This window comes from Bos indicus x Bos taurus, chromosome 17 (genome assembly GCF_003369695.1).
Source record: "Bos indicus x Bos taurus breed Angus x Brahman F1 hybrid chromosome 17, Bos_hybrid_MaternalHap_v2.0, whole genome shotgun sequence".
NCBI lineage: Eukaryota > Metazoa > Chordata > Mammalia > Artiodactyla > Bovidae > Bos > Bos indicus x Bos taurus.
Window position 1 is genome coordinate 69,310,109 of NC_040092.1, and position 23,880 is coordinate 69,333,988.

Below are 23,880 nucleotides of genomic sequence, written 5' to 3' on the forward strand. Positions count from 1 at the left end.
CTTATTGAAAGAAAACATAAAGGAAATATTTCTCTAGTTGAATCCCATAGTAACTGCTAAGAAAACCATACCAGATGCCCTCTAGACTCGATGTTAGATCCCTAAACTCTTCTTTCAAAGCCTGGCCACATTACCTACCATGGATGACTTCCGGACAAGCCTCATCAGGATGTGCTCTGCTTTCTTGGAAAGGATAAGAATCTCTGATGAATTCTCTGGTTCATCAGACAGAAAGAGATAGCAGTATATACATATAGGAGCACCAAACTACACCACTATATTTCTGAACCAGTAGCTGTACAAAACAAAATTATTTTAACCATGTTGACAAGCTGCTATATCTAATGACTGTTAAAACTAAATATAGGTATTAACAAATGGAAGAAAGAAACTTCTGACATCTATTATTTACTTTTATAATAAGAATATTTATATAAAAATCATTAAATATGTTGCTAAATTACTATATGAAATTTATTATCAGCAAATAACATAATTTTACCTGTGTAAAACCTTTTAAACTGACATTGAGTGGATAAATTATTTCTCATGTAAAGTTACTGTTTGTAGAAGAATATGAAGAAATATATTCAAATTAATCTTCAAAGGTTAATGTCTGTATCTGTACCACGTTACAAGATCATTTTATTTTTAAAGAAGGCCAAGGAAACACATCTTTGGTGGCAACCACACACATTGCTTTATCAGTACTAGCTCTTCATTTAAAACATGCATTTCTGGTTCATTTAATCAAGAATAAATTTGTTTTATTTGACACAGAGTTATGACAAATTTCACTCTTAAGTTCTCATTAGATTTCCCAAAGACACCCTACTAAATTCAAATTATGGCTAACCTCCACAAGTGTGCTTTATGGAGAAAGTGGAGAAATGCATTTCCAACTATATCAGATCTGCAGCCAATTGCTTCACTTTATAACTTGTTTATCCTTCCAAATTTCCCCTCTGTTACTTTCTGTTCTATACTCATTCTTTATTCAGTCTTTACTAATTTTGCTTTATAAATAGCAGTATAATCAGCAGTAATGTGACCAGAATGCAGTATATTATATTTCCATTCTTTTTCATATAAACATTTTGGCAGTCAGTCAAGTTCATTGTGACCTTTGGAAATCTAGCCATACAGAAGACCAGGTATGGTAGAATATACACTACTTAATATATACAAACTTAAATCCTGACAGCAAAACATAGAGGTTAAAAGACAGAGTAACTTATCATTAAGGCTGAAATAAATTTGATAAACTTAAATGAGAGGGTTCTAAAAACCCAGACTAAATTATACCCCTCACTTGTAGATGAATGAACCTCGTCTCAAGGAGCTTGCTTTGGAATGTTTTGTCCAGTCATTCGTGACCAATGGGGAGCAGGTGCTCGATATCACCATTGTTTTATATTTGAACTCCATCTGCTGCTTTAGGTTCAAGGCAAGAACCACTCAAAAGTGTCCCAAATAATTCTCCATCTGACAGCAGTGGAGTCATGGCAGGGGCCTGTGTGGTCAGTAGTGAGAGAGATGGGGAAAAACTGGAAGTCATGTCTTCTGGCAGAGAACTGTGATGATAGCGGATGGGGGAGTGTGGGTATTTCTGAAGTACCTGCCTTGAAGTTATGGCTGGCATTCTTGGTGGAACTGCTTTAATCCCAGGTTGGGCTACTGCTGTTATCAAAGGGGGTGGAAAAACAAAAGATTTCTTCTCTTTTGGAATGCCAGGCATATGTAAATGCTCATCCTTTAGTTTTGCAATATCATTAAATACTGAGGCAAGAGGTTGGAATTTGGGTTCCCAACTGAGGAGATAATCCCAGGGATATCTCATCATGACATCATGACCAGAGTCTTTCTGGGTTGAGAGAGCTGCACATCCTGCTTCCTGATCACTTGAAGTAAAGACAGTCTCTTTTCTGACATCAGTCTGGGTGTCCACTTCTACCTCTCTCTTCTTCAGTGGCTGGGGTAAGACAGTATTTTGAACATAGGTCATGCCACAGCCCTCGCCTTGATCTCCCTCCTCAAACATATGGCTGGTTTCTGCTGTTTCAGCAGTGACCATCACATCAGTTCCCCCAGACAAACAAGAGAGCTGGTCTGAGTCCCTTGGAATCCCAGAGTCTGGCACCCTGGACTCTTGATCACTCAAAGTTGAGTCATCATCCTTTCTGTAAGGGTGTTCATTTATCTTCTGGATTTCCTTATCTTCTGCAGTCTCTCCTTCCACAGAACAGTGATCACTGGAGTTTGAGTGCCTGTACAGATGTGCAACGTCCTTCTCCATGACTCTTATTAAACTCAACCATTCAGGTGTGGAGTCCACAGGCCCTGCCTTATCACCGCTCTCATTAGTTTTCTGGAAGGGTTTCAGTGCACTGGCATCCCTGGTCAGTCTCAAATTGATATCTAAGGATGACGACATTTTCTTTTCTTCATAATTATTTATTGCATCTTTTTGTTTATGTTTTAAAATCAGTACAATTGGAATGAAGACAAGTAACAAAAACACTAGAAAGGAGATGGTGAGACTGATCAAAAAGCTGCTAGCTGATCCTGCAGAATGTTTCCCTTCTGAGGAAAAAGACACATTCACAAAAACAGTACAAGATGTAAACTTGGAGTCCAGTTTGGGGCTATGAGCAATTATCTTCATTTCGATGGTGTCTTCTTTGCCGACTTGACTTTTTATTAGGGGAAGTGCTCTACTCAAATAAATATTTCCATTAGTTTTATTTACTGAAAAGAAAGGAGATGGAGTTTCAAGGGAGTAAAGGATGACTCCGTCAACACCAGCATCTGCATCTGACGCTTCCACTCTGCCAATCAAATGTCTTACATGACTCTTTTCTGGGAGGCTGAAAAAATATTGATCCTGAGTGAAAATGGGTTCAAACTCATCTATCCCTTCAACATCCACCCAAACCACTACGGAGGCTGTTGAGTCAGCCTTGTCTTTGGCCTGAACTATGAGGCAGTATTTGTTGTCATTTTCATAGTCAAGGACTTGCTGGGCACTAATATCCCCTGTTAAAGGGTCAATGAGGAAGAAGTTATGATCATGTGGCATTTCATGAGGGAGAGGACAGGGTGATACAATAGAATAGGTCATGTCTCCATAAGGACCTGCATCAAAATCCAAAGCATTTACGGAACATATGGTGGAGAAAACAGGTAGATTTTCAGGAACAGCACAGTTCAAGTTTGGGAACATAAACTGAGGTGCGTGATCATTATCATCCAGGACATTGACAAACACAATTGCAAAAGAGAAATGCTTCCTTTCCTCATCTGAAGCTTGGACAGTTAGAATGAATTTTATTGTTTCTTCATAATCTAGTGGTTTAATCAAAGAAAGAACTCCAGTTTTTTCTTCTAGGCAAAAATGCTGCTTCTCATTTCCAGAGGTTAAGTAGTAGCTGACTTCTGCATGGGAGCCCACATCGCGGTCACTTGCTGAGACCACAATGATGGGACTCCCTGGAGGGGTACTTTCCTTGATGTGGACATAATATTCCAGACTGCTGAATGCAGGTGGGTTATCATCCACGTCGAGGACTTCTATCGATACAGTGGCTGAGGAACTCAGTGGAGGGCATCCATGGTCAAACGCCAGAAGGACAAGCTCATGACTGGCAGTTGCTTCTCTGTCCAGATGGTGAAGCAACACTAGATAACCAACTTGCTTATAAGAATATTCTGAATGAATAAAACTAGTTTCCACATGGAAATTGTTCTGTGAATTACCACTGATGATAGAATATTCAACATGTGTGTTTTCACGGGTCCAGTCATGGTCAATGGTTGAGAAGGTGACAAGTGTCCTTCCAACTGGAGTGTCTTCACTTAAGCTAAGATTATAATATTCTATTGCAAACTCAGGGGCATAATTGTTCATATCTTGTATTTCTGTCTCCACTAAGGTAACGGCCTTCAGGTCAGGAAATCCACCATCACTGGCTTCAACAAGAAATCGAATTGTTGATTTTCTCTCCATAAGGAAGACAGGGTTGATAGTAAATATTGTGCCTGAAAAACAACACAGCCTTACAATGTTGTGAAATAAAATTTGTATGATCCTCTTAGTCAGCAAATATTTACTAAAATGTAAAGTTATCTGTTAGATGTGTCATTTAAGTTATAACCAAGGGTAACCCTAAATAGAAAGCTTAAATTATTATATTTATACTTCTGTAACACTTAAGATTCAGAAATATTCATGGGATTCACTCAATTAAATATGTGTGCTGCTTAAAGATTATTTGCCATAATTTTTAAAAAATTCATTTTTTTGTATGGTAAATTGTCCCATTACGACTTTTTAAGGAAAGGTGGCTTCCCAGGTGGCTTAGCAGGTAGAGAATCCACCTGCAATGCATGAAATGCAGGAGATATGTGTTTGATACCTGGGTTGGGAATATCCTCTGGAGAAGGAAATGGCAACCCATTCCAGTATTCTTGCCTGGAGAATCCCATAGACAGAGGAGTCTGGAGGGTTACAGTACATGGGGTTGCAAAGAGTCAGACATGACTGAAGCAACTGAACACACACACATTCTCATTTGAATAATGTATAACCCATTCTACCATCAATAGAAACATGCATAGGGACATTCTGGCATAAATTTCTGGAAATACCAAATGGTATTCATTCAAGTCAAAGGAAAGCAGTAAATATAATAATGCAGACTAACAACTATCGCTTAATTCTAGATAAGTCTTTCCTAAAGCTATGGGTTTATTCAGCAAGTGGATTTTCCCACTATTGATGAAATATATGTAATATATTTTATCATTTTTAAATCCACATTTTAAAATATATGTAATACATTTTTATGATTCTTATATATATATATGTATGTATGTAAAAATGTTTTTCTAAGGTAAATGTGCTTTTAGTACAGCCATGAAGAAAGAAAAAAAAAACCAGTATCTTTTAAATGCCACATTTCATTAGAGTCCCACTATGAACTCAGCTGACAAGGTAACAGTCAAGATTTTAAAAACGTTCTAATCAATGTCTTACTGTAAAGTTTGTTGCTAATACAAATAAAAAGAAAAGTGCCGCCAGGATTGTGATTTGCTGCAGCCAAGAGAGTGAGACACACGAAGACAGAGGGACGGAAAAGTCAAATTCCTGACATACTTAAATCCACACAGTAGCCATTCATCCACAGGCCACGGGGCTACATTAGCTACTTCTCCCAATTATCACATTCCGAGGGCCTCATACCAGATTCTCCCTTCAGGTAATCCTGAGGTTAACTTTTTAAAATTGAGAATATAATTGACATACAACATTGTATTAGTCTCCAGTGTATACAACATAAGGATTCAGTATTCATGTAACTGCAAAACTATCAGAGCAGTAAACCTAGTAACAGTAAACCAGTTAACATCCATCTTTCAGAAGTTAACTTCTAAGTCAGCTCTCCCTTGTGAAATGACGCAGTGGTGGGTACAGATGGGGAACACACAGCATAACATGTCCCAATTCAGTTCAGTTGCTCAATCGTGTCTGACTCTTTGCAGCCCCATGCACGGCAGCAGGGCAGTCTTCCCTGTCCATCACCAACTCCCAGAAGCTTGCTTAAACTCATGTCCATCCAGTCGTTGATGCCATCCAACCATCTCATCCTCTGTTGTCCCCTTCTGCTCCTGCCTTCAGGACCCTTTCCCAGCATCAGGGTCTTTTCCAATGAGTTAGTTCTTTGCATCAGGTGGCCAAAGTATTGGAGCTTCAGCTTCAGCATCAGTCCTTTCAATGCATATGCAGGACTGATTTCTTTTAGGATTGACTGGTTGGATCTCCCTGTAGTCCAAGGGACTCTCAAGAGTCTTCTCCAGCACCACAGTTCAAAAGCATCAATTCTTCGGCGCTCAGCTTTCTTTATAGTCCAACTCTCACATCCATACGAAAGCCATAGCTTTGGCTAGATGGACCTTTGTCTGCAAAGTAATGTCTGTACTTTTTAAAATGCTGCATAGGTTTGTCATAGCTTTTCTTCTAAGGAGCAAGTGTCTTTTAATTTTATGGCTGCAATCACCATCTGCAGTGATTTTGGACTCCAAAAAATAGTCTCTCATTATTTCCACTATTTCCCCATCTATTTCCCATGAAGTGATGGGACCAGATGCCATGATCTTAGTTTTCTGAATGTTGAGCTTTAAGCCAGCTTTTTCACTCTCCTCTTTCACTTTCATCAAGAGGCTTTTTAGTTCCTCTTCACTTTCTGCCATAAGGGTGGTGTCATCTGCATATCTGAGGTTATTGATATTTCTCCTGGCAATCTTGATTCCAGCTTGCTCTTCATCTAGCCTAGTGTTTCTCATGACATACTCTGCATATAGTTAAATAAGCACAGTGACAATATACAGCCTTGAGGTACATCTTTCCCTGTTTGGAACCGGTCTGTTGTCCCATGTCCAGTTCTAACTGTTGCTTCCTGACCTGCATACAGGTTTCTCAAGAGGAAGGTCAGGTGGTCTGGTATTCCTATCTCTTGAAGAATTTTCCACAGTTTGTTGTGATCCACACAGTCAAAGTCTTTAGCATAGTCAATGAAGCAAAGTAAATACTTTTCTATGATCCAGCAGATGTTGGCAATTTGATCTCTGTTTCTTCCGCCTTTTCTTAATCCAGCTTGAACATCTGGAAGTTCTCAGTTCACATACAGTTGAAGCCTAGCTTGGAGAAATTTCAGCATTACTATGCTGGTGTGTGAGATGAGTGCAATCGTGTGGTAGTTTGAACATCTTTGGCATTGCCTTTCTTTGGGATTGGAATGAAAACTGACCTTTTCCAGTCCTGTGGTCACTGCTGAGTTTTCCAAATTTGCCAGCATATTGAGTGCAGTAATTTTACAGCATCATCTTTTAGGATTTGAAATAGCTCAGCTGGAATCCCATCATCTCCACCAGCTCTGTTTATAGTGATGCTTCCTAAGGCCCACTTGACTTCACATTCCAGGATGTCTGGCTCTAGGTGAGTGATCACACCGTCATGTTATCTGGGTCATGAAGATCTTTTTTGTATAGTTTCTGTATATTCTTCCACCTCTTCTTAATATCTTCTCCTTCTGTTAGGTCCCTACCATTTCTGTCCTTTATCATGACCATCTTTTCACGAAATGTTTCCATGGTATTTCTAATTTTCTTGAATAGATCTCTAGTCTTTCCCATTTTATTGTTTATCTCTATTTTTTTTTTTTTTGCATTGATCACTTAGAAAGGCTTTCTTATTTCTTCTTTGTGTTCTTTGGAACTCTGCATTCGGAAAGATATATCTTTTCTTTTCTCCTTTGCCTTTCACTTCTCTTCTTTTCTTAGCTGATTATAAGTTCTCCTCAGACAACCATTTATTCTTTTTGTATTTCTTCTCCTTGGGGATGGTTTTGATCACTACCTCCTGTACAGTTTTATAAACCTCCATCTATAGTTCTTCAGGCACTCTATCTATCAGATCTAACCTCTTGAATCTATTTGTCACTTCCACTGTATAATCATAAGGGATTTGATTTAGGTCATATCTGAATGGTCTAGTTGTTTTTCATACTTTCTTCAATTTAATTCTGAATTTGGCAATAAGGAGTTCATGATCTGAGACACAGTCAGCTCCAGATTTTTTTTTTTTTTTTGCTGACTGTATAAAGCTTCTCCATCTTTGACTGCAAAGAATATAATCAATCTGGTTTCAGTGTTGACCATCTGGTGATGTCCATGTCCCAGACCCTGTTATTTTTCTGGCGCGTGCTCTGCTATGGACAGTGCTTTATTAATTATTCATCTTTATTAAGTTTGGCTTTTAATGTCTGTTGTTCAGTTGCTAAGTTACATCTGACTCTTTGTGATCTCATGGATTTCAGCAAGCCAGGCTTCTCTGTCCTTCACTATCTCCCAGAATGTGCTCAAATTCATGTCTACTGAGTCTGTGATTCCATCCAACCATCTCATCTTCTGTTGCTCCCTTCTCCTCCTGCCTTCAATCTTTCCCAGCATCGGAGTCTTTTCTAATGAGTCAGCTCTTCACATCAGGTGGCCAACATATTGGACCTTCAGCTTCAGCATCAGTCCTTCCAGTGAATATTCAGGGTTGATTTCCTTTAGGATTGACTGGTTTGATCTTCTTGCTGTCCAAGGGACTCTACTTGCTGTTATATTTTCTCTATACGATTCTTAACTTTTCTGTAATCACTTGCCTGAATGCATTTTACAACCATAAATGTCCTGATCTCTAATAACAAAACAAAGAGCCTAGTGAGGCATCAAGGAAATAAGAACAGCATCAAAACCACAAAACATTCTACTTAATGAGTAAATGTCTCTCAGTCATGTCTGACTTTTTGAAACACTATGGACTGTAGCCTGCCAGGCTACTTTGTCCATGGACTTCTCATGGCAAGGATTTTGGAGTGAGTTGCCATTCCCTTCTCCAGGGAATCTTCCTGATCCAGGGATTGAAGCTGGTGTCCTGCATTGCAGGCAGATTCTTTACCATCTGAGCCACCAGGGAAGCCCACTCCACTTAACAGAGGTGCTCAAAAAACTTTCCTGTTTCAGTTTTTTGTGTTCCTTGTTGAATATATGATACTATTACCCAACTTCTTATACTTGGCTTGGGAAAAAAGCTTCCAAATTCTGGTAACATGCAGTCTTCAGTTCTAAATGAATCCCTTCCATTTTACTTTGATTCTTATGGAGGCCTGGTTAATTACCCCAACGGTAATCAGACGGCTGAATGAACTGGTGTTTACTATACTGAGGTCTCTGAATTTCTGTGCATTTGCCAGCATTTAATCAATTCCTTTTTCTTTCCAACCATTGAGATGTTGGAGAAGAGAAATAGCACCAGAATTTGCTACCACAGCAACTGACATGAAGAGAAATAAGAAGGTGGTGTCTATGATCCCAGCAGGAGGGCCTGGGGGCTATTTTAGGAATATTTGGAAAGGATTATTTCAGGTTTCCTCTCTGTAACCCAAACCTATGAATGCTACAGCCACCACAAATAACTCACCATTGGTAGGATCAACTGAAAACATCTTGGAAGAGGAGAGGATCCTGTAAGTAATGTTCTCACTGCTTTCCACGTCTGTGGCCACAATGGTCAGCACGGGGTGCCCCAGAGGCACCAGTTCTGAAATGGTGACCTGAGGGGGAAAAAAAAAGGGGAGACAGGCCCTGTGCTTAAAGAACACAGCTATTTTCATGAACAGAGCCAGGACCTGACTCTTTTATTTATTTTGTTTATGGAAGTAACAGAGAACCTGACTTTATTAGGTGTTATTAATTTATAGAGTGGACATATTAAGAAGATTGTGTTAGTAGTTCCAGAATTCAGAAAAACAAAATTAAAAAATTTTGAAAGATGTTTCATGCAGTATTGATTTTTATTATGAAAAATTTCCTTCTAGATTATTTCTGTGTAGCGGAGGATAGCTAATGCATTCACTAATGTATTCACTAATGTTTCATTGCACTGTACATTGTGTAATTATGAGCCTTATGTTACATACTTAAGAAATTGAATTGAATGAGAGATTCAACTCCATATGTACTTCTATTCTCCATGATGCTAAATATAAAACTCTCAGCACAAACTTAGGCAGTAAAAACAGTGAATGCTATCTGTCTGTCTACATTACTTTGTTGACTATGGTTCAGTTTGCATTATTCCCTGTTCTTTCAAGTTTGGTCATGGTCTCAGCATCTCTTTATGCTATTTACCTGGTAAGAATCCTGAGAAAATACTGGTGGGTTATCGTTGACATCCAGCACGTGGACAGTGACTGTCCCCTCTGTTTGGTGCACCAAATCTGAAATTTGGATCTGCAGCTCATATTTAGTAGCTTCTTCAAAATCCAGTGTTTCAACCAGCACCACTACCCCAGTGTTCCGATCAATAGCAAACTTGGTTCCAGAATTACTCTCTTTGACAAAACTGAAGGTGAAAGCTGGATTCGAATCCACATCATAAACTGATATCCGAGTCACAATCGTGCCAGGCAAAGAATCTGAAATAGTCATGACCACTGTCAGTCTCCATTAAAAGTCATCCTTTGAAATATTTTTCTTTAATAGTTCAATCCAAGCATTTTTATTTTATGTCCAATATGATTTGCTGTTTTTTGGCATGATTTCTCATACAAGGCTCATTACACACTGAATAAAAACTCTGAAGAATTTATGAGCCCAATAAAAGTGAAAACTTACCACTGAGTAGGGAAATGAAGAGGTAGACAATTTTCAATTTTTATATTTCACTTTTTATCATATGTTTATCACACAATCCCAGAACTAAGAAACATTGTAAGTCACTTATTTGCACTATGTTATTTCCATATCAAAATCATATATTCATGGGTGATGTGGGTGGGAAGAAGGTTACTATTCAAAACATTAATACAAAACATAAAATTCTGAAAAGCAAGCAAGATTTAAATGAAAATGTTTGGATCCTGAAGCTAGATACTTAGTTCCTCATATTCATTTTTGTAAAATTATTTCTTTTGAGAGGCACACACTGCTTCCTTCTCTTAAAACCTGACTCTCAAAATTATCAAGACTACAGAAAGTATACCTCATACTGGTGATCCCAAAAGATCTCTAATAGTATTCACACACACAAAAATCACAAATAGATGATATGGTAAATATCTCACATAACATACATGTTCTTTAAACTGCCATGACAGGGACTTTGGTTTGGACTTCATAGGTATGGTACAGGTAGAAAGAAGATTCCAGGACATTTGGAATAATTCCACTGCGTATGAGACTAATAATTTTCATATTTCAAATTTGAACATCCTTGACATGCATCAATTACACTTGACTCCTTCTGGTAAGTTTTGATATACACAGTTTAGTTTTGTGATATATTTATTCTGAGCACATTACTGCATTTTGATTCCAATGCATGTGCTTTAGAATAGCACTTTCAGTAAAAGCAGATGAAAACACATCAAATAGGTGAGAGGTAAAACTAGACAATTTTTTTATTAGTATAATATTTTAAATTATTTAAAATATTTATGCTGCTGCTGCTAAGTCACTTCATTCGTGTTCGACTCTGTGCGACCCCACAGATGGCAGCCCACCAGGCTCCCCCGTCTATGGGACTCTCCAGGCAAGAACACTGGAGTGGGTTGCCATTTCCTTCTCCAATGCATGAAAGTGAAAAGTGAAAGGGAAGTCGCTCAGTCGTGTCCAACTCTTCGCGACCCCATGCATTGCAGCCTACCAGGCTCCTCCGTCCATGGGATTTTCCAGGCAAGAGTACTGGAGTGGGGTGCCATTGCCTTCTCCTAAAATATTTATAGGTATTCTTATATATAAAAATTGCTGGAATATAGCCCTCTTTGAGCAGTGATGTTTGTAATTTGTTTGGAAAGTGAACATAACAAAATGTTAGGCACATTTTAGGAATAAGTTGGATATTAAGAGTGAAAAGAGAGAGGAGAGTGACGGGCCACTGTATGCAATTTCAACTATAAAAAGTTGGGTTGGATTCTCTCAGCTTTTGCTTGTCTGAAAAGCTTTTGATCCAGGTTTGATACACGATACTGGATGCTTGGGGCTAGTGCACTGGGACGACCCAGAGGGATGGTATGGGGAGGGAGGAGGGAGGAGGGTTCAGGATGGGGAACACATGTATACCTGTGGCGGATTCAATTTGATATTTGGCAAAACTAATACAATTATGTAAAGTTTAAAAATAAAATAAAATTAAAAAAAAAAAAGTTGGGTTGGGTTTTACCAGGACAGCTATTGACCACAGGAAACTTTGAGATCACAGACTATGGAGTCATCGTGGAACCCAGAGACCCAAACAATTAAGATTAATCAGCATATCATGTAAAACTTTGTATTTTCAACCTCCACCATTAATGTGATAAAAGTTTTTTGCAGATGTTGAACTTTAGTTTATAGTAGAGGAAAATGATGACTCTGTGCAAAAATCATCCAACTCCTTCACTTATTACTTGTCATTAGTATATTGCAAATAAAACTGAGCAGGGCCCTATGGGGCCTTCCTGGAACAAACCCTCCTCCACCATGGCTTTTCCTTGTCTTTTTTCTATAGAAAAACTTTAGCCAAAGAATAAATTCAGGGAATTCCCTGGAAAGCAGGGGTTTGGACTCCTTGCTTTTGGCCTGGGTTAAATTCCTGGTCAAAGAACTCAGACTCTACAAGCCACCCAGCATGCCCCCATAACAAATAATATTAATAAAATAAACTTAATCAGAGAAATGAAGAGACTCAGAAACAAAGGAAAAACAGTCAAATAGGACAAAATAATAACAGTTCAGTCCTTAAGCAAAGTCAAGGACCTTTAGTTCTTCCTCAAGGGCTATAGATAACATTCTGAGCCATATTCTATGAGCTGTCTTGTAGAGAATAAAACCCCCACCAGGTGGAAGAAGTTAGCTACATGATGACCAGACTGTAGCCATAACATAAGCTATCTGAGAACTGACCTCAAAGAAATGAGAACCAACCAGTCCTGGAACTGAAGATTAACTGGGCTTAAAACAATCAAGATAATGGTCAAATTACCACATGGCTAATTTCAAGATGATCCTCAGAGGTGACTCGGCATGGAGCTCCCTTACTCTAACCATATACCCATGAAGCTCCCCGTTAAAAGCTGTTGCCCCCTATTAGCACTGAGGAATTGGCCTTTGGACACAAGTATGCCTTCTTCCCCAAGTTACTGGCCTCCTGAATAAAGCAACCTTTCCTTTCCAACACTTGCCTCTCGAATATTGGCTTTTAAGTGGTGAGCAGCTGAACCTGAGTTTGGTAACACAAAGATTGATACAGTTATCAGTCTAATAACATCACTTTCTCTCAGGGGAGCTTTAGGGTGACCATCACAGCCAACAAAAGATGCTTCTTCATTGAGCAGATTTCACTTTTAAGAAATGTCTGTATACAAAAGAGGCTGTGTGGAGTAGTGGTTTGACCTTGGGAGAGCAGCTTCCTGCTAGTTTGAATGCAAACCCCAACTTTAACTTTTAACTTCTTTGACATTTTATATTTAATTTTTGACTCTCCATTTTATATTCTGTAAAATGAAGATAAAAACAATTTATAGTTGTGTGATTGTTGAGGAATAGTATGCGTACTTAACACAGCATCCAGTTGAAAAAATAGTAGGTGATATACAAGTTAATCAAAACCATTATTTCAAATCACACTTACTTTCGACAATTTCCACTGCTTCAGAGGGGAGAAAAATTGGGGCATTGTCATTTATGTCAGTCACCTGTATCTTGATCACAGTTGTATCAGAAAGCCTGGGCATGCCTTTATCCATTGCTTGTACAATCAAACTGGTTTGGAAAAGAATTAAGGAATGTTATCCATCGTCCAGAGAATAAGAAAACCACATAAATATCAAATATCCACTTGAAAATTTTAAAATGAGCTGACTAGCTTTTTTATTTCCCCCCTGACTTTTCTAAAAGGCATCATTTAAAGTTTATTTCATAAGAATGGTAGTCTGAAGTGTATTTTTTGACACATTTAAAGAATCAAATCAATCTTGGTTATTTAAAATAAATGGACTCTCTTTGGGAGACAGACTATAAATTTCAGTCCTTTTCTGCTAAGAACAACTTAAAAAGTACAAACACCTATACCTGTTCTTTGAGTAGACTGCCTCCACTCTGCCACACATGGCCTGAATATTGCTATTGATACATATTTCCGTTTTACTGCACCAACAAAAGAGAGAGTCACTAAAAGTTTTGTATTTTTTTTTTTTCAGATCTAAATTGCAAATCAATCAAAATTGAAGAATCAACAGAGGGCACTGCCATGAATAATACACACGCAAAAGATGCTTTATTGACTAGGACTGTAAAATAGAGGTAAGAGTCCATGATCTGAAAGAATCTACATGTAGTGACTCAGTCTCTCTTGGATGACGGTACAACTTACTTCTCCAGTAACTGACTCAGAAACCTTAGTGTCTTCAGCTTCTCCCTTTCTGTCACCACCCTGACAACATCTAACTCGTTATTAGTCTTATAGATTTTACCACCTGACTATGATTTGGATCAGTGTACCCATCCGTCTCATCCCCACCTCAGAGCCTCAGATGAACTGGTCATCCGACTGACTTCACAGGGACTGAAAGGCTTCCTGGGGCGTGGTACGTTCAGTTTCTTTCTAAAGCAAGACAGTCTCAGGCAAAGCAGGACAAGGTATCTGCTCTAACCTCATCCTCTTACCATCTCTGGCTGGCATGCTGTGTATTCACTATATCTTTCCTCAACTGGAGTGCTTGCTACTCACCAATCTTCCTACTGCAAGTCTCAAATGCTCCTCTTCATCCTCCACTCTGCAACTGCTCAATTGCTTTATCAAAAATTTTGGTTTGAAAACCTGACTCCTCTAATTAAAACCTTTCCTTGGCTCTCCATGTCTACAAGAGGTAATATAAGTCTTGAGCACGTACACATAGCCTTCTGGGATATAGCTTCTGCCTGGAATTCCTATGTCTACACCCCTTTGGTCTTTCAAAGCTAACATCTCTGTAAGCTTTCCCTGGCATCTCATCTGATTTGGGTGCCCCTTTCTCTGCCCCATAGCACCCTGCACATTCTTCCACCATAGCAATCATCATTCTTTCTTCTTAATGACTTATGTGTCTACCTCTCCTATAAATTCCTCAAGGACAGATGTCTTGGTTATTTGGATTTCTTTAATATATGTTGATGTTGGTTTCTCAAGATTTGCTCAAGATTATAAATATATCAGATGACACAGCTAGGATTTAAGTACAGGTCTTAGTTGACTGGAAATTTGTGCTCCACTGTCTGATACTTTTCGATGTATCTCTCTTCCTGTCTATATATCACACTCTAAGGTATAATCATTAGCTTTCCACTGCCTTCTAAACACTATGAGTTACAGGAGAGTATCTGAATAATAAAGTAAGTTGTCAATTGGAAGAGGATCTTCCTTTCAGAAGTGGAATTCGTCTTAGCCAGCTGGTGATACTATCCGTTGAGAAACTGAGTCTTTCTTCTTTATTGACTAGGACTGTAAAGTAGAACTAAAAGTCCATGATCTGAAAGAATCTACACGTAGTGATTCAATCTCTCTTGGATGACGGTACAACTTGCTTCTCCAGTAACTGACTCAGAAACCTTATTAGTGTCTTCAACTTCTCCCTTTCTGTCACCACCCTGACACACTTCTACTCACCACCCTGAATCACACTTCTACTTTCTTTCCCATTCTTAGCTTACCTGATAAGTGTTCTTTTTCTTCCAACCTTAAATTTTTAAAATCATGTAAAATAGATTAGAGATACCAAGGGAAGATTTCATGCAAAGATGGGCTCAATAAAGGACAGAAATGGTAGAGACCTAAAAGAAGCATAAGAGATTAAGAAGAGGTGGCAAGAATACACAGAACTGTACAAGAACAGATCTTCATGACCAAGGTAATCATGATGGTGTGATCACTCACCTAGGGCCAGACATTCTGGAATGTGAAGTCAAGTGGGCCTTAGGAAGCATCAAAACAAACAAAGTTAGGGGTGGTGGTGATTCCAGTTGAGCTATTTCAAATCCTGAAAGATGATACTGTGAAAGTGCTGCACTCAATATGCCAGCAATTTTGGAAAACTCAGCAGTGGCCACAGGACTGGAAAAGTCAGTTTTCATTCCAATCCCAAAGAAAGGCAATGTCAAAAAATGATCAAACTACCGCACAATTGCACTCATCTCACACACTAGTAAATTAATGCTCAAAATTCTCCAAGCCAGGCTTCAGCAATTCGTGAACCATGAACTTCCTGATGTTCAAGCTGGTTTTAGAAAAGGCAGAGGAACCAGAGATCAATTTGCCAACATCTGCTGGATCATCGAAAAAGCAAGAGAGTTCCAGAAAAACATCTATTTCTGCTTTCTTGACTATGCCAAAGCCTTTGACTGTGTGGATCACAATAAACTGTGGAAAATTCTGAAAGAGATGGGAATACCAGACCACCTGACCTGCCTCTTGAGAAACCTGTATGCAGGTCAGGAAGCAATAGTTAGAACTGGACATGGAACAACAGACTGGTTCCAAATAGGAAAAGGAGTATGTCAAGGCTGTATATTGTCACCCTGCTTATTTAACTTATATGCAGAGTACATCATGAGAAACACTGGGCTGGAGGAAGTACAAGCTGGAATCAAGATTTCCAGGAGAAATATCAATAACCTCAGATATGCAGATGACACACCCTTATGGCAGAAAGTTAAGAAGAACTAAAGAGCTTCTTGATGAAAGTGAAAGAGGAGAGTGAAAAAGTTGGCTTAAAGCTCAACATTCAGAAAACTAAGATCATGGCATCCAGTCCCATCACTTCATGGCAAATAGATGGGGAAACAATGGAAACCATGTCAGACTTTATTTTTTGGGGCTCCAAAATCACTGCAGATGGTGACTTAAGCCATGAAATTAAAAGATGCATACTCCTTGAAAGGTAGGTTATGACCAACCTAGATAGCATATTCAAAAGCAGAGATATTACTTTGCCAACAAAGGTCCATCTAGTCAAGGCTATGGTTTTTCCAGTGGTCATATATGGATGTGAGAGTTGGACTATAAAGAAAGCTGAGTGACGAAGAACTGATGCTTTTGAACTGTGGTGTTGAAGAAGACTCTTGAGAGGTCCTTGGACTGCAAGGAGATCAAACCAGTCCATCCTAAAGGAGATCAGTCCTGGGTGTTCATTGGCAGGACTGATGTTGAAGCTGAAACTCCAATACTTTGGCCACCTGATGCGAAGAGCTGACTCATTTGAAAAGATCCTGATGCTGGGAAAGATTGAAGGCAGGAGGAGAAGGGGACAACAGAGGGTGAGATGGTTGGATGGCATCACCGATTCAATGGACATGGGTTTGGGTGGACTCCGGGAATTGGTGATGGACAGGTAGGCCTGGCATGCTGTTGTTCATGGGGTCACAAAGAGTCAGACACGACTGAGTGACTGAACTGAACTGAAAAAAGCATCAACTTTTTGTTGGTTTAAATTCCACTTAGTAGGAAATAATCACTGCTTATCTATGGTTCACAAAGCATACAGGCTGCCTTCTATACTACTGAAGTTGGGCCATCATTAGAACAACTACTTAAATTTCACACTTTAAGAGCCTAGAAATAATTCCCTGTTGAAAGTCTGTTTTGTTAGCATGAATGTAAGTCAGGTACATATGGAAAAATTTTACTAAAAATAATTGACTCATCATATTCTCTGCCCCTGCTGCCTGCCCCTCCCCAGTATCACAGTAAAGTCTCAGCCAAGATATTAAAGTTATGGCTCTGTTGATTCTTCCTCTGTGGTCATAAGGACTCTTATTTTCACACTATTACAATTTCAGGGGTTCTATATAATGCCTATATAGTGTTAAAAAGCAAGATTCTTTGACATAGACACAAATATGATTCTGTTTCAAAACAAAAGGACAAGTCAAAGGTTTCTCAGTGGCTTGAGGCACAAATGAAGAATTATGGAGGTAGATCCACTGAAATTCTACACATAACTTCTATGAGACCTCAAGTTTTCTGTGATGGCTCTTTGGCAAGCTTTGCAAAATTCTTGGCTGTTGTCAGCCCAACTGGCCCCATGTTCCAAAACTATTGCCCTGATTAGCATATCAGCAGAGAGGATAAATGAAGTTCACCAGATAAAAACAGTCTCATTCTAGTTCAGAGCATAGTTCTCCTAATCTACCAGTGGTGGGAAGCTGCTTTTTATCATGTTAAATTTTAAATGAGACTTCAATCAGGCAGATTCTTTTCTGATTGCTTTAATACCTAAGACAGTGATAGAGGATTTTTCAAAACTCTCTCTCAACAGTTTATTAAATATATTCCCAGAACTAAATGTTTCTTCTGTAATTCCAAGAGAAACAAAACATCAGTCAATATCATAACACCTCTGAAAGGAAGAGCTATAACTTCTGGTTATATCTACACAGGTTTTATTTCCTATTCCTCTAGGGATTCTGCTATAACAATGGCAAAAGAACTTAGAATAAGGTATATGTTGATAAGGCTAAAAAGAAATGGGTGAAGATATTAGTGAGTGGAACGGGTGAGAAGTTTCAACACATGTCTGAAAAATGCAAGCAGACTGAGAAGCGGTTAAAGATGTGTGTGAGTGTGTGCGTGCATGTATGTGTGTGTGCGTGCGTGCATGCGTGTACATGTGTGCACACTCTTAGTCATGTCTGACTCTTTGAGACCCCACTGACTGTAGCCTGTCAGGCTCTTCTGTCCATGAAATTTTCCAGGCAAGAATACAATGCTGGAGTGGGTTGCATTTGTTACTCCAGTGGTCTTCTTGATCCAGGGATTGAACCCACATCTCTTGCATCTCCTGTACTGGCAGGTGGATTCTTTACTACTGTGTCACCTGGGAAGTCAGGTGGCAGAGGAATGCATAGATTAAAATGCATCCTGCATTTGAAGGAAGACAAGGATGAGTGAGAAACAGATTTGCCCCCACATAACCAAGGAGAGGCTCAAAACATGGCAATATGCAGAGTGAGATACTGAGCTAAAAATAGCTTAAAAGATTAAATTCAAAATATAGAACAATCAAGATCGCTTGCCCATTTTTTTCACTCCCAGGCAAAACAATGTCTGATGTTCATACTCAGTAATGTTGAGGGACTGTCCCTGAAGAAATGAAATCTCCTCCTAAAGGGGAAAAAACCCTCTCTATTGTTATTTACATGTCCTCCTGCAAAGTAGTCAAGTTCTTCTCTGGTTCATCTGAAAGCCAAGCATGCTGGTCAATGAGATTCATCAGGAGATTCTGACTTTAATATTGCCTCACTTAGGACCAAGCATGGTTATTTATTCACAGAAGGTCTCTCACATGAATAAAAGAGGATAAACTAGACAAGCAGAAGAAATAAATCCAGAGGACACAGAGATTTTGAAAGAGCAAAAGACTAGGTAAAAATAATTCCAACTAATGTCTTCGGAGAGCTATCATAACACATAAATAAGAACAAGATGCTATGGAAAAGCTCAAAGATTAAGAAAGAGTTGTTGAAAATTATAAAATATATAATATTCAAAAAATTGTAAACTAAAAACAACAAAAAAAGAAAGTTTAGAAGGTTATAATTAAGAAAATCTCCCAGAAAAATAAAACAACAAAATAAACCCCCACACAACAAGAAATGGAAAGTAGAGAATAAAGAATCAGTGACAAAGGATCAATCCTGGCAGCCTAACACTTGACTGAATAGGATCCAGGAAAAAGAAACCGGGTACAGTAACAAAACAAAACAAAACCAATAAACAGAAGGGAGGTAATTATCAGTGAAATAATACCAAAAAATAGAACATTTATCCTCATTAAAAGACTACATCAAGTACTCAGCACAAGGAAATACTCACACTAAAGTACACAATCGCAACACGTCTAAACATTGCAGATGAAATAACCTGAGAATCTCCACAGAAAGTGCAAAAAAAAAAAAAAAAAAAAAAAGCCATGTACCAAACATATTAGAATGGCATCAGACTTCTCAAAAGCAGAACTGAGTTTTAAAAGAAAAATGCCTTCAAAAATCTAAAAGAAATGTTCAACTTCTATATTATCCATTGCATAAATCACATGTGAAAGTAGAAAAAAGGTGTTTTCAGATGTGTAAGAACTAAAAGAATTTACTCTCTTGGCACCTTTTCCTACAAAACTACTATAAAAGTAAGAGAAAGACATGGGATCTTCAAGGCATGCAACTAAATAGGAAAGCAGTAAACCAGTCGCAAGTCATGGGGCCCAGCTTTCACCCTGCTTATTTAACTTATGTGCAGAGCACATCATGAGAAACACTGGGCTGGAAGAAGCACAAGCTGGAATCAAGATTGCTGGGAGAAATATCAATAACCTCAGATTTGAAGATGATACCACCCTTATGACAGAAAGTGAAGAGAAACTAAAAAGCCTCTTGATGAAAGTGAAAGAGGAGAGTGAAAAAGTTAGCTTAAAGCTCAATATTCAGAAAACTAGGATCATGGCATCTCCCATCACTTCATGGCAAACAGATGTGAAACAGTGGAAACAGTGTCAGACTTTATTTTGGGGGGACTCCAAAATCACTGCAGATGGTGATTGTGGCCATGAAATTAAAAGACGCTTACTCCTTGGAAGGAAAGTTATGACCAACCTAGACAGCATATTGAAAAGCAGAGACAGTACTTTGCCAACAAAGGTCCGTCTAGTCAAGGCTATGGTTTTTCCTGTGGTCATGTATGGATGTGAGAGTTGGACTGTGAAGAAGGCTGAGTGCCGAAGAACTGATGCTTTTGAACTGTGGTGTTGGAGAAGACTCTTGAGAGTCCCTTGGACTGCAAGGAGGTCCAACCAGTCAATTCTTAAGGCGATCAGTCCTGGGTGTTCTTTGGAAGGAAAGATGCTAAAGCTGAAACTCCAGTACTTGGCCACCTCATGCGAAGAGTTGACTCATTGGAAAAGACTGATGCTGGGAGGGATTGAGGGCAGGAGGAGAAGAGGATGACACAGGATGAGATGGCTGGATGGCATCACCGACTCCATAGACATGAGTCTGAGTGAACTCCGGGAGTTGGTGATGGATAGGGAGGCGTGGCGTGCTGCACTTCATGGGGTCTCAAAGAGTTGGACACAACTGAGTGACTGAACTGACCTGAACTGAACTGGAAAGGCATACTGCCCAGCTAGATCAGGAGGAAAGGAAACAGTAGGACTCAGTTCTCCAAGAAACAGAAGATTTGATAGAATACATGATATGAGAGGCAAATCAGGGGAGAAAGACGAGTGGGCATGTCTGATAGAGCTAATGGAATATTTACAAGGAATTAAGTACAGGGACATAGCAAATCAGGTGAGCAAAAAGAAAGATAATCATTAACTCTGGGGATAAGGGGAAGAATAAGGAAAGAACTATAATTATGAAGTATGACCTGGCTCTGAAGTAAACACCTGTATAACCATGACTGCAGCCATGAAATTAAAAGATGTTTGCTCTTGGAATAGATTTCATCTTCTCTCAGTTCCTATTTCTCCCAGCCCTGAATTCATGGGGGAATTGGTGAGCGGTGCTTTTGCACATTGTGACCAGTTTAAATGATGTGAACACTGAAACCATGACGCAAATAGGACAAAGCTGGAAGGAGTTAGATTTAATTGATAATTAGACTCCACTGAGTAAGAACTCTGTAACAGAAAGTCATTACAATCAGGATATACATAGTTCTGAAACAGGGCAGACACTCCTGAATCTGAATTTGTAATCATTCAGGTAGCAACTAGACTGAGATTTACCTGCAGTCAACTATGGAGAGAAAAAAGAAGTTTGTGCTTAAAATTACTAGAGAAGCAATGTAGCAGGGTTTTATTTATATGATTGATTTCAATGTTTATATAATAAGTATCATAACAACTGATTACACTAAAATATTACTGAGAAAGATCCTACTACTTAAGACAGGGTAAGACCTTAAACTAAACTTTTAAAATACCTTTGAAGTAATATTTTGAAATACATTAAACAAAAAGAACTAAATACTTAATCAAATGTTTAGAGTTGGGAAGTTTTTCAGAGGTAAATTAATCCAGTCTGCCCAGGAACAGATCCCATTTTAACTGGTTCTTGCTGTTTAACCACAAGAGTAGGAAACGGCAACCCATTCAGTATTCTTGCCTGGGAAATTCCATGGACAGAGGAGCCTGCTGTCCAGGGGCTGCAGAGTGGATATGACCGACAGACTGAGCAACTGAGCACACTGAGCCACAAGAACATACTGCAGTTTCCTCGCGTAACATGTAAGTAGTCTGGCCTCGGAGACTATTGAGGCTTGGGTCTCTTGTTTTCTTCCTTTTTCCCTCAAAAGGAAGTCTGCTGTGTGGCCAGTATGGTAGATGCAGCGCAACACAGCATCAAGACACCCGGTGCTAAGACGTGATCGATGACGAAACGGTTCTGTGATCCTGAGCAAACCTGCATGTGACTTGTCTCATCAGTGAGTGAGAAAAAGCCTAACTGAACTTCTCTGGGGGTGACGGGAAGATTGCAGGAAACGCTGTGTATGCGGCCTTTCAGAAAAACATATAAATACAAGGCTGACTGAAACGCATGGTAAGGAGGTCCAGACTTCCCATGTGACCACTTCCTCAGAAACCAGGTTTACGGTTTCTTAGGTTTTCTTCCTAAAGCTGTCCAATTTTATGGGTGTGTTTTCACTCGAAAAGGCCTGCAGGAAAGCACCGTGGGGCACCCTGTCCCCTCCTTCACTTAGTCGTACATCCTAGGGTTCCATCTTCACCGGTGCACATATACCTCTTCTTTATGATCAGTTTTGTTGTCTTCCATGAAAGCTGGGTTATCATTCTTGATGCAGCCCCCATTCACAGATATTTTGTGTCCCTTAGAGTCTTTCATTTTCTCTTATAGACTGTGAATTCACAAATATCTCTGTATATATGCCTAGACACTTGGGAACACCCACTTTTAAGAAATCACAGAAGACCTATGACACATTCTCTCTTTCACAGAAATTCTGTGTAAGTCTGGCATATTTTGAACTCTAGGCAAAAAATATATCTCTTTTTGAATGTGCCCTTTAAGATGATCATTTCTATCAGAACAGAGTCATGTAACATGGACCTGATAACAGGGTTGTACTTTCCTACACAAAAATGAATAAATGACTAAAAAGAGAAACATCATTCAGTCTTCACTGTTTTTAAAAGCAACTAAAGCAACGTTTGCAGGGTCTCCATAGCTCAGGAGGCATTTCGCAAATGTTTTAATGTCTCTCATTTAATATCATACTTAATGGCATCACAAATGCATGAACTCCTAGAATGAAAAGGAATCTTGACATTCTTGTAGTCCAATCACTTTTTCCAAATAGCGTCTACTTCCTAAGACTCTCTCAGTGTATCAAGGACGATCCTAAGTTGGGGCAAAGGGAAAACATAGCTAAGCATACCAAACAGGAAGTCATGCCCAAAGCAACAAGGCAGAATAGCTGGTCAAACAGATCTGAGCTTGGGGCAAACCTGTAGGTGCTGGTGTACTCGTAATCCAGAATCGCACTTGCTGTTAGCACACCACTCAGGGGATCCATTTGGAACACGTTTCCTTGGTTGCCGGAGAGAATGGAATACTCAACGAGGCCATTCGACCCACTGTCCAGGTCTGTGGCAAAAACCTGTGAGGAAGCAACTCCTCCGTTAGGTAAGCATTGAAAGTGCAGAATGGGTTAAGCCTATTTTTCAGAGCAATGCATTATGAAAGAATCACATTATCAAACACATCTTAAAGACAATGATCAAAGGAATATTAGACATGGCTGAGTTTTATATAAAAGTGAATGATGAGGTGAGAAGACTATAGATGCAAGAGTTTCCAAGTAATTTCAGTAGGAGTATAACAAGTTTTGAGTGAAATGAAACAAAACCCAGATTTAGTGCTAGCAAATTTAGATCCTAGTGATTTATTTGATGAGTGATCCAAGTACTAGTGTTGAAAATAAAACAAAAGTATTAATGGTGAAGTGTGCATCACTCTCCACAGAGATGTATTATTTAGTCTGATTTACCTTTTATTTGCAAATTAATTCTATTAGTGGATTCAAGACCTTGCATAAGAACAAGTTGACTGATAAATTGCTTTCTGTTTATTTTTATTTCCTAGGTCCCTCAGCCTTGGCCTGAGCTTCCATCTCCTTTCATTTCTTTCCTGGGTGACTACACTGATGTCCTAGCAGGCTTTTGCTTGTAACTCCCTTCCCTGTCAATCTATGCTTCACACTGCCACCAGAGTTCTCAGGTGACCCAGGGCCTCATCAGGAAGACA

At 39.1% G+C, this 23,880-nt stretch overlaps 1 protein-coding gene across 1 annotated transcript in view; it reads right to left on the bottom strand.

Annotated features, from left to right (window-relative positions):
* Window positions 1-628: 628 nt before the first annotated feature.
* DCHS2 (dachsous cadherin-related 2) overlaps window positions 629-23,880 on the bottom strand; it is a 324,194-nt gene continuing 300,942 nt past the window's right edge. Inside the window, exons 16-20 of the mRNA XM_027513497.1 lie at window positions 23,082-23,233; window positions 13,217-13,347; window positions 9,736-10,022; window positions 9,026-9,158; window positions 629-4,038 (exon numbers count right to left, since the gene is read on the bottom strand). Of these exons, the coding sequence (XP_027369298.1) occupies window positions 1,412-4,038; window positions 9,026-9,158; window positions 9,736-10,022; window positions 13,217-13,347; window positions 23,082-23,233 (3,330 nt within the window). The 3' untranslated portion in view covers window positions 629-1,411. The remainder of the gene's footprint in view (window positions 4,039-9,025; window positions 9,159-9,735; window positions 10,023-13,216; window positions 13,348-23,081; window positions 23,234-23,880) is intronic.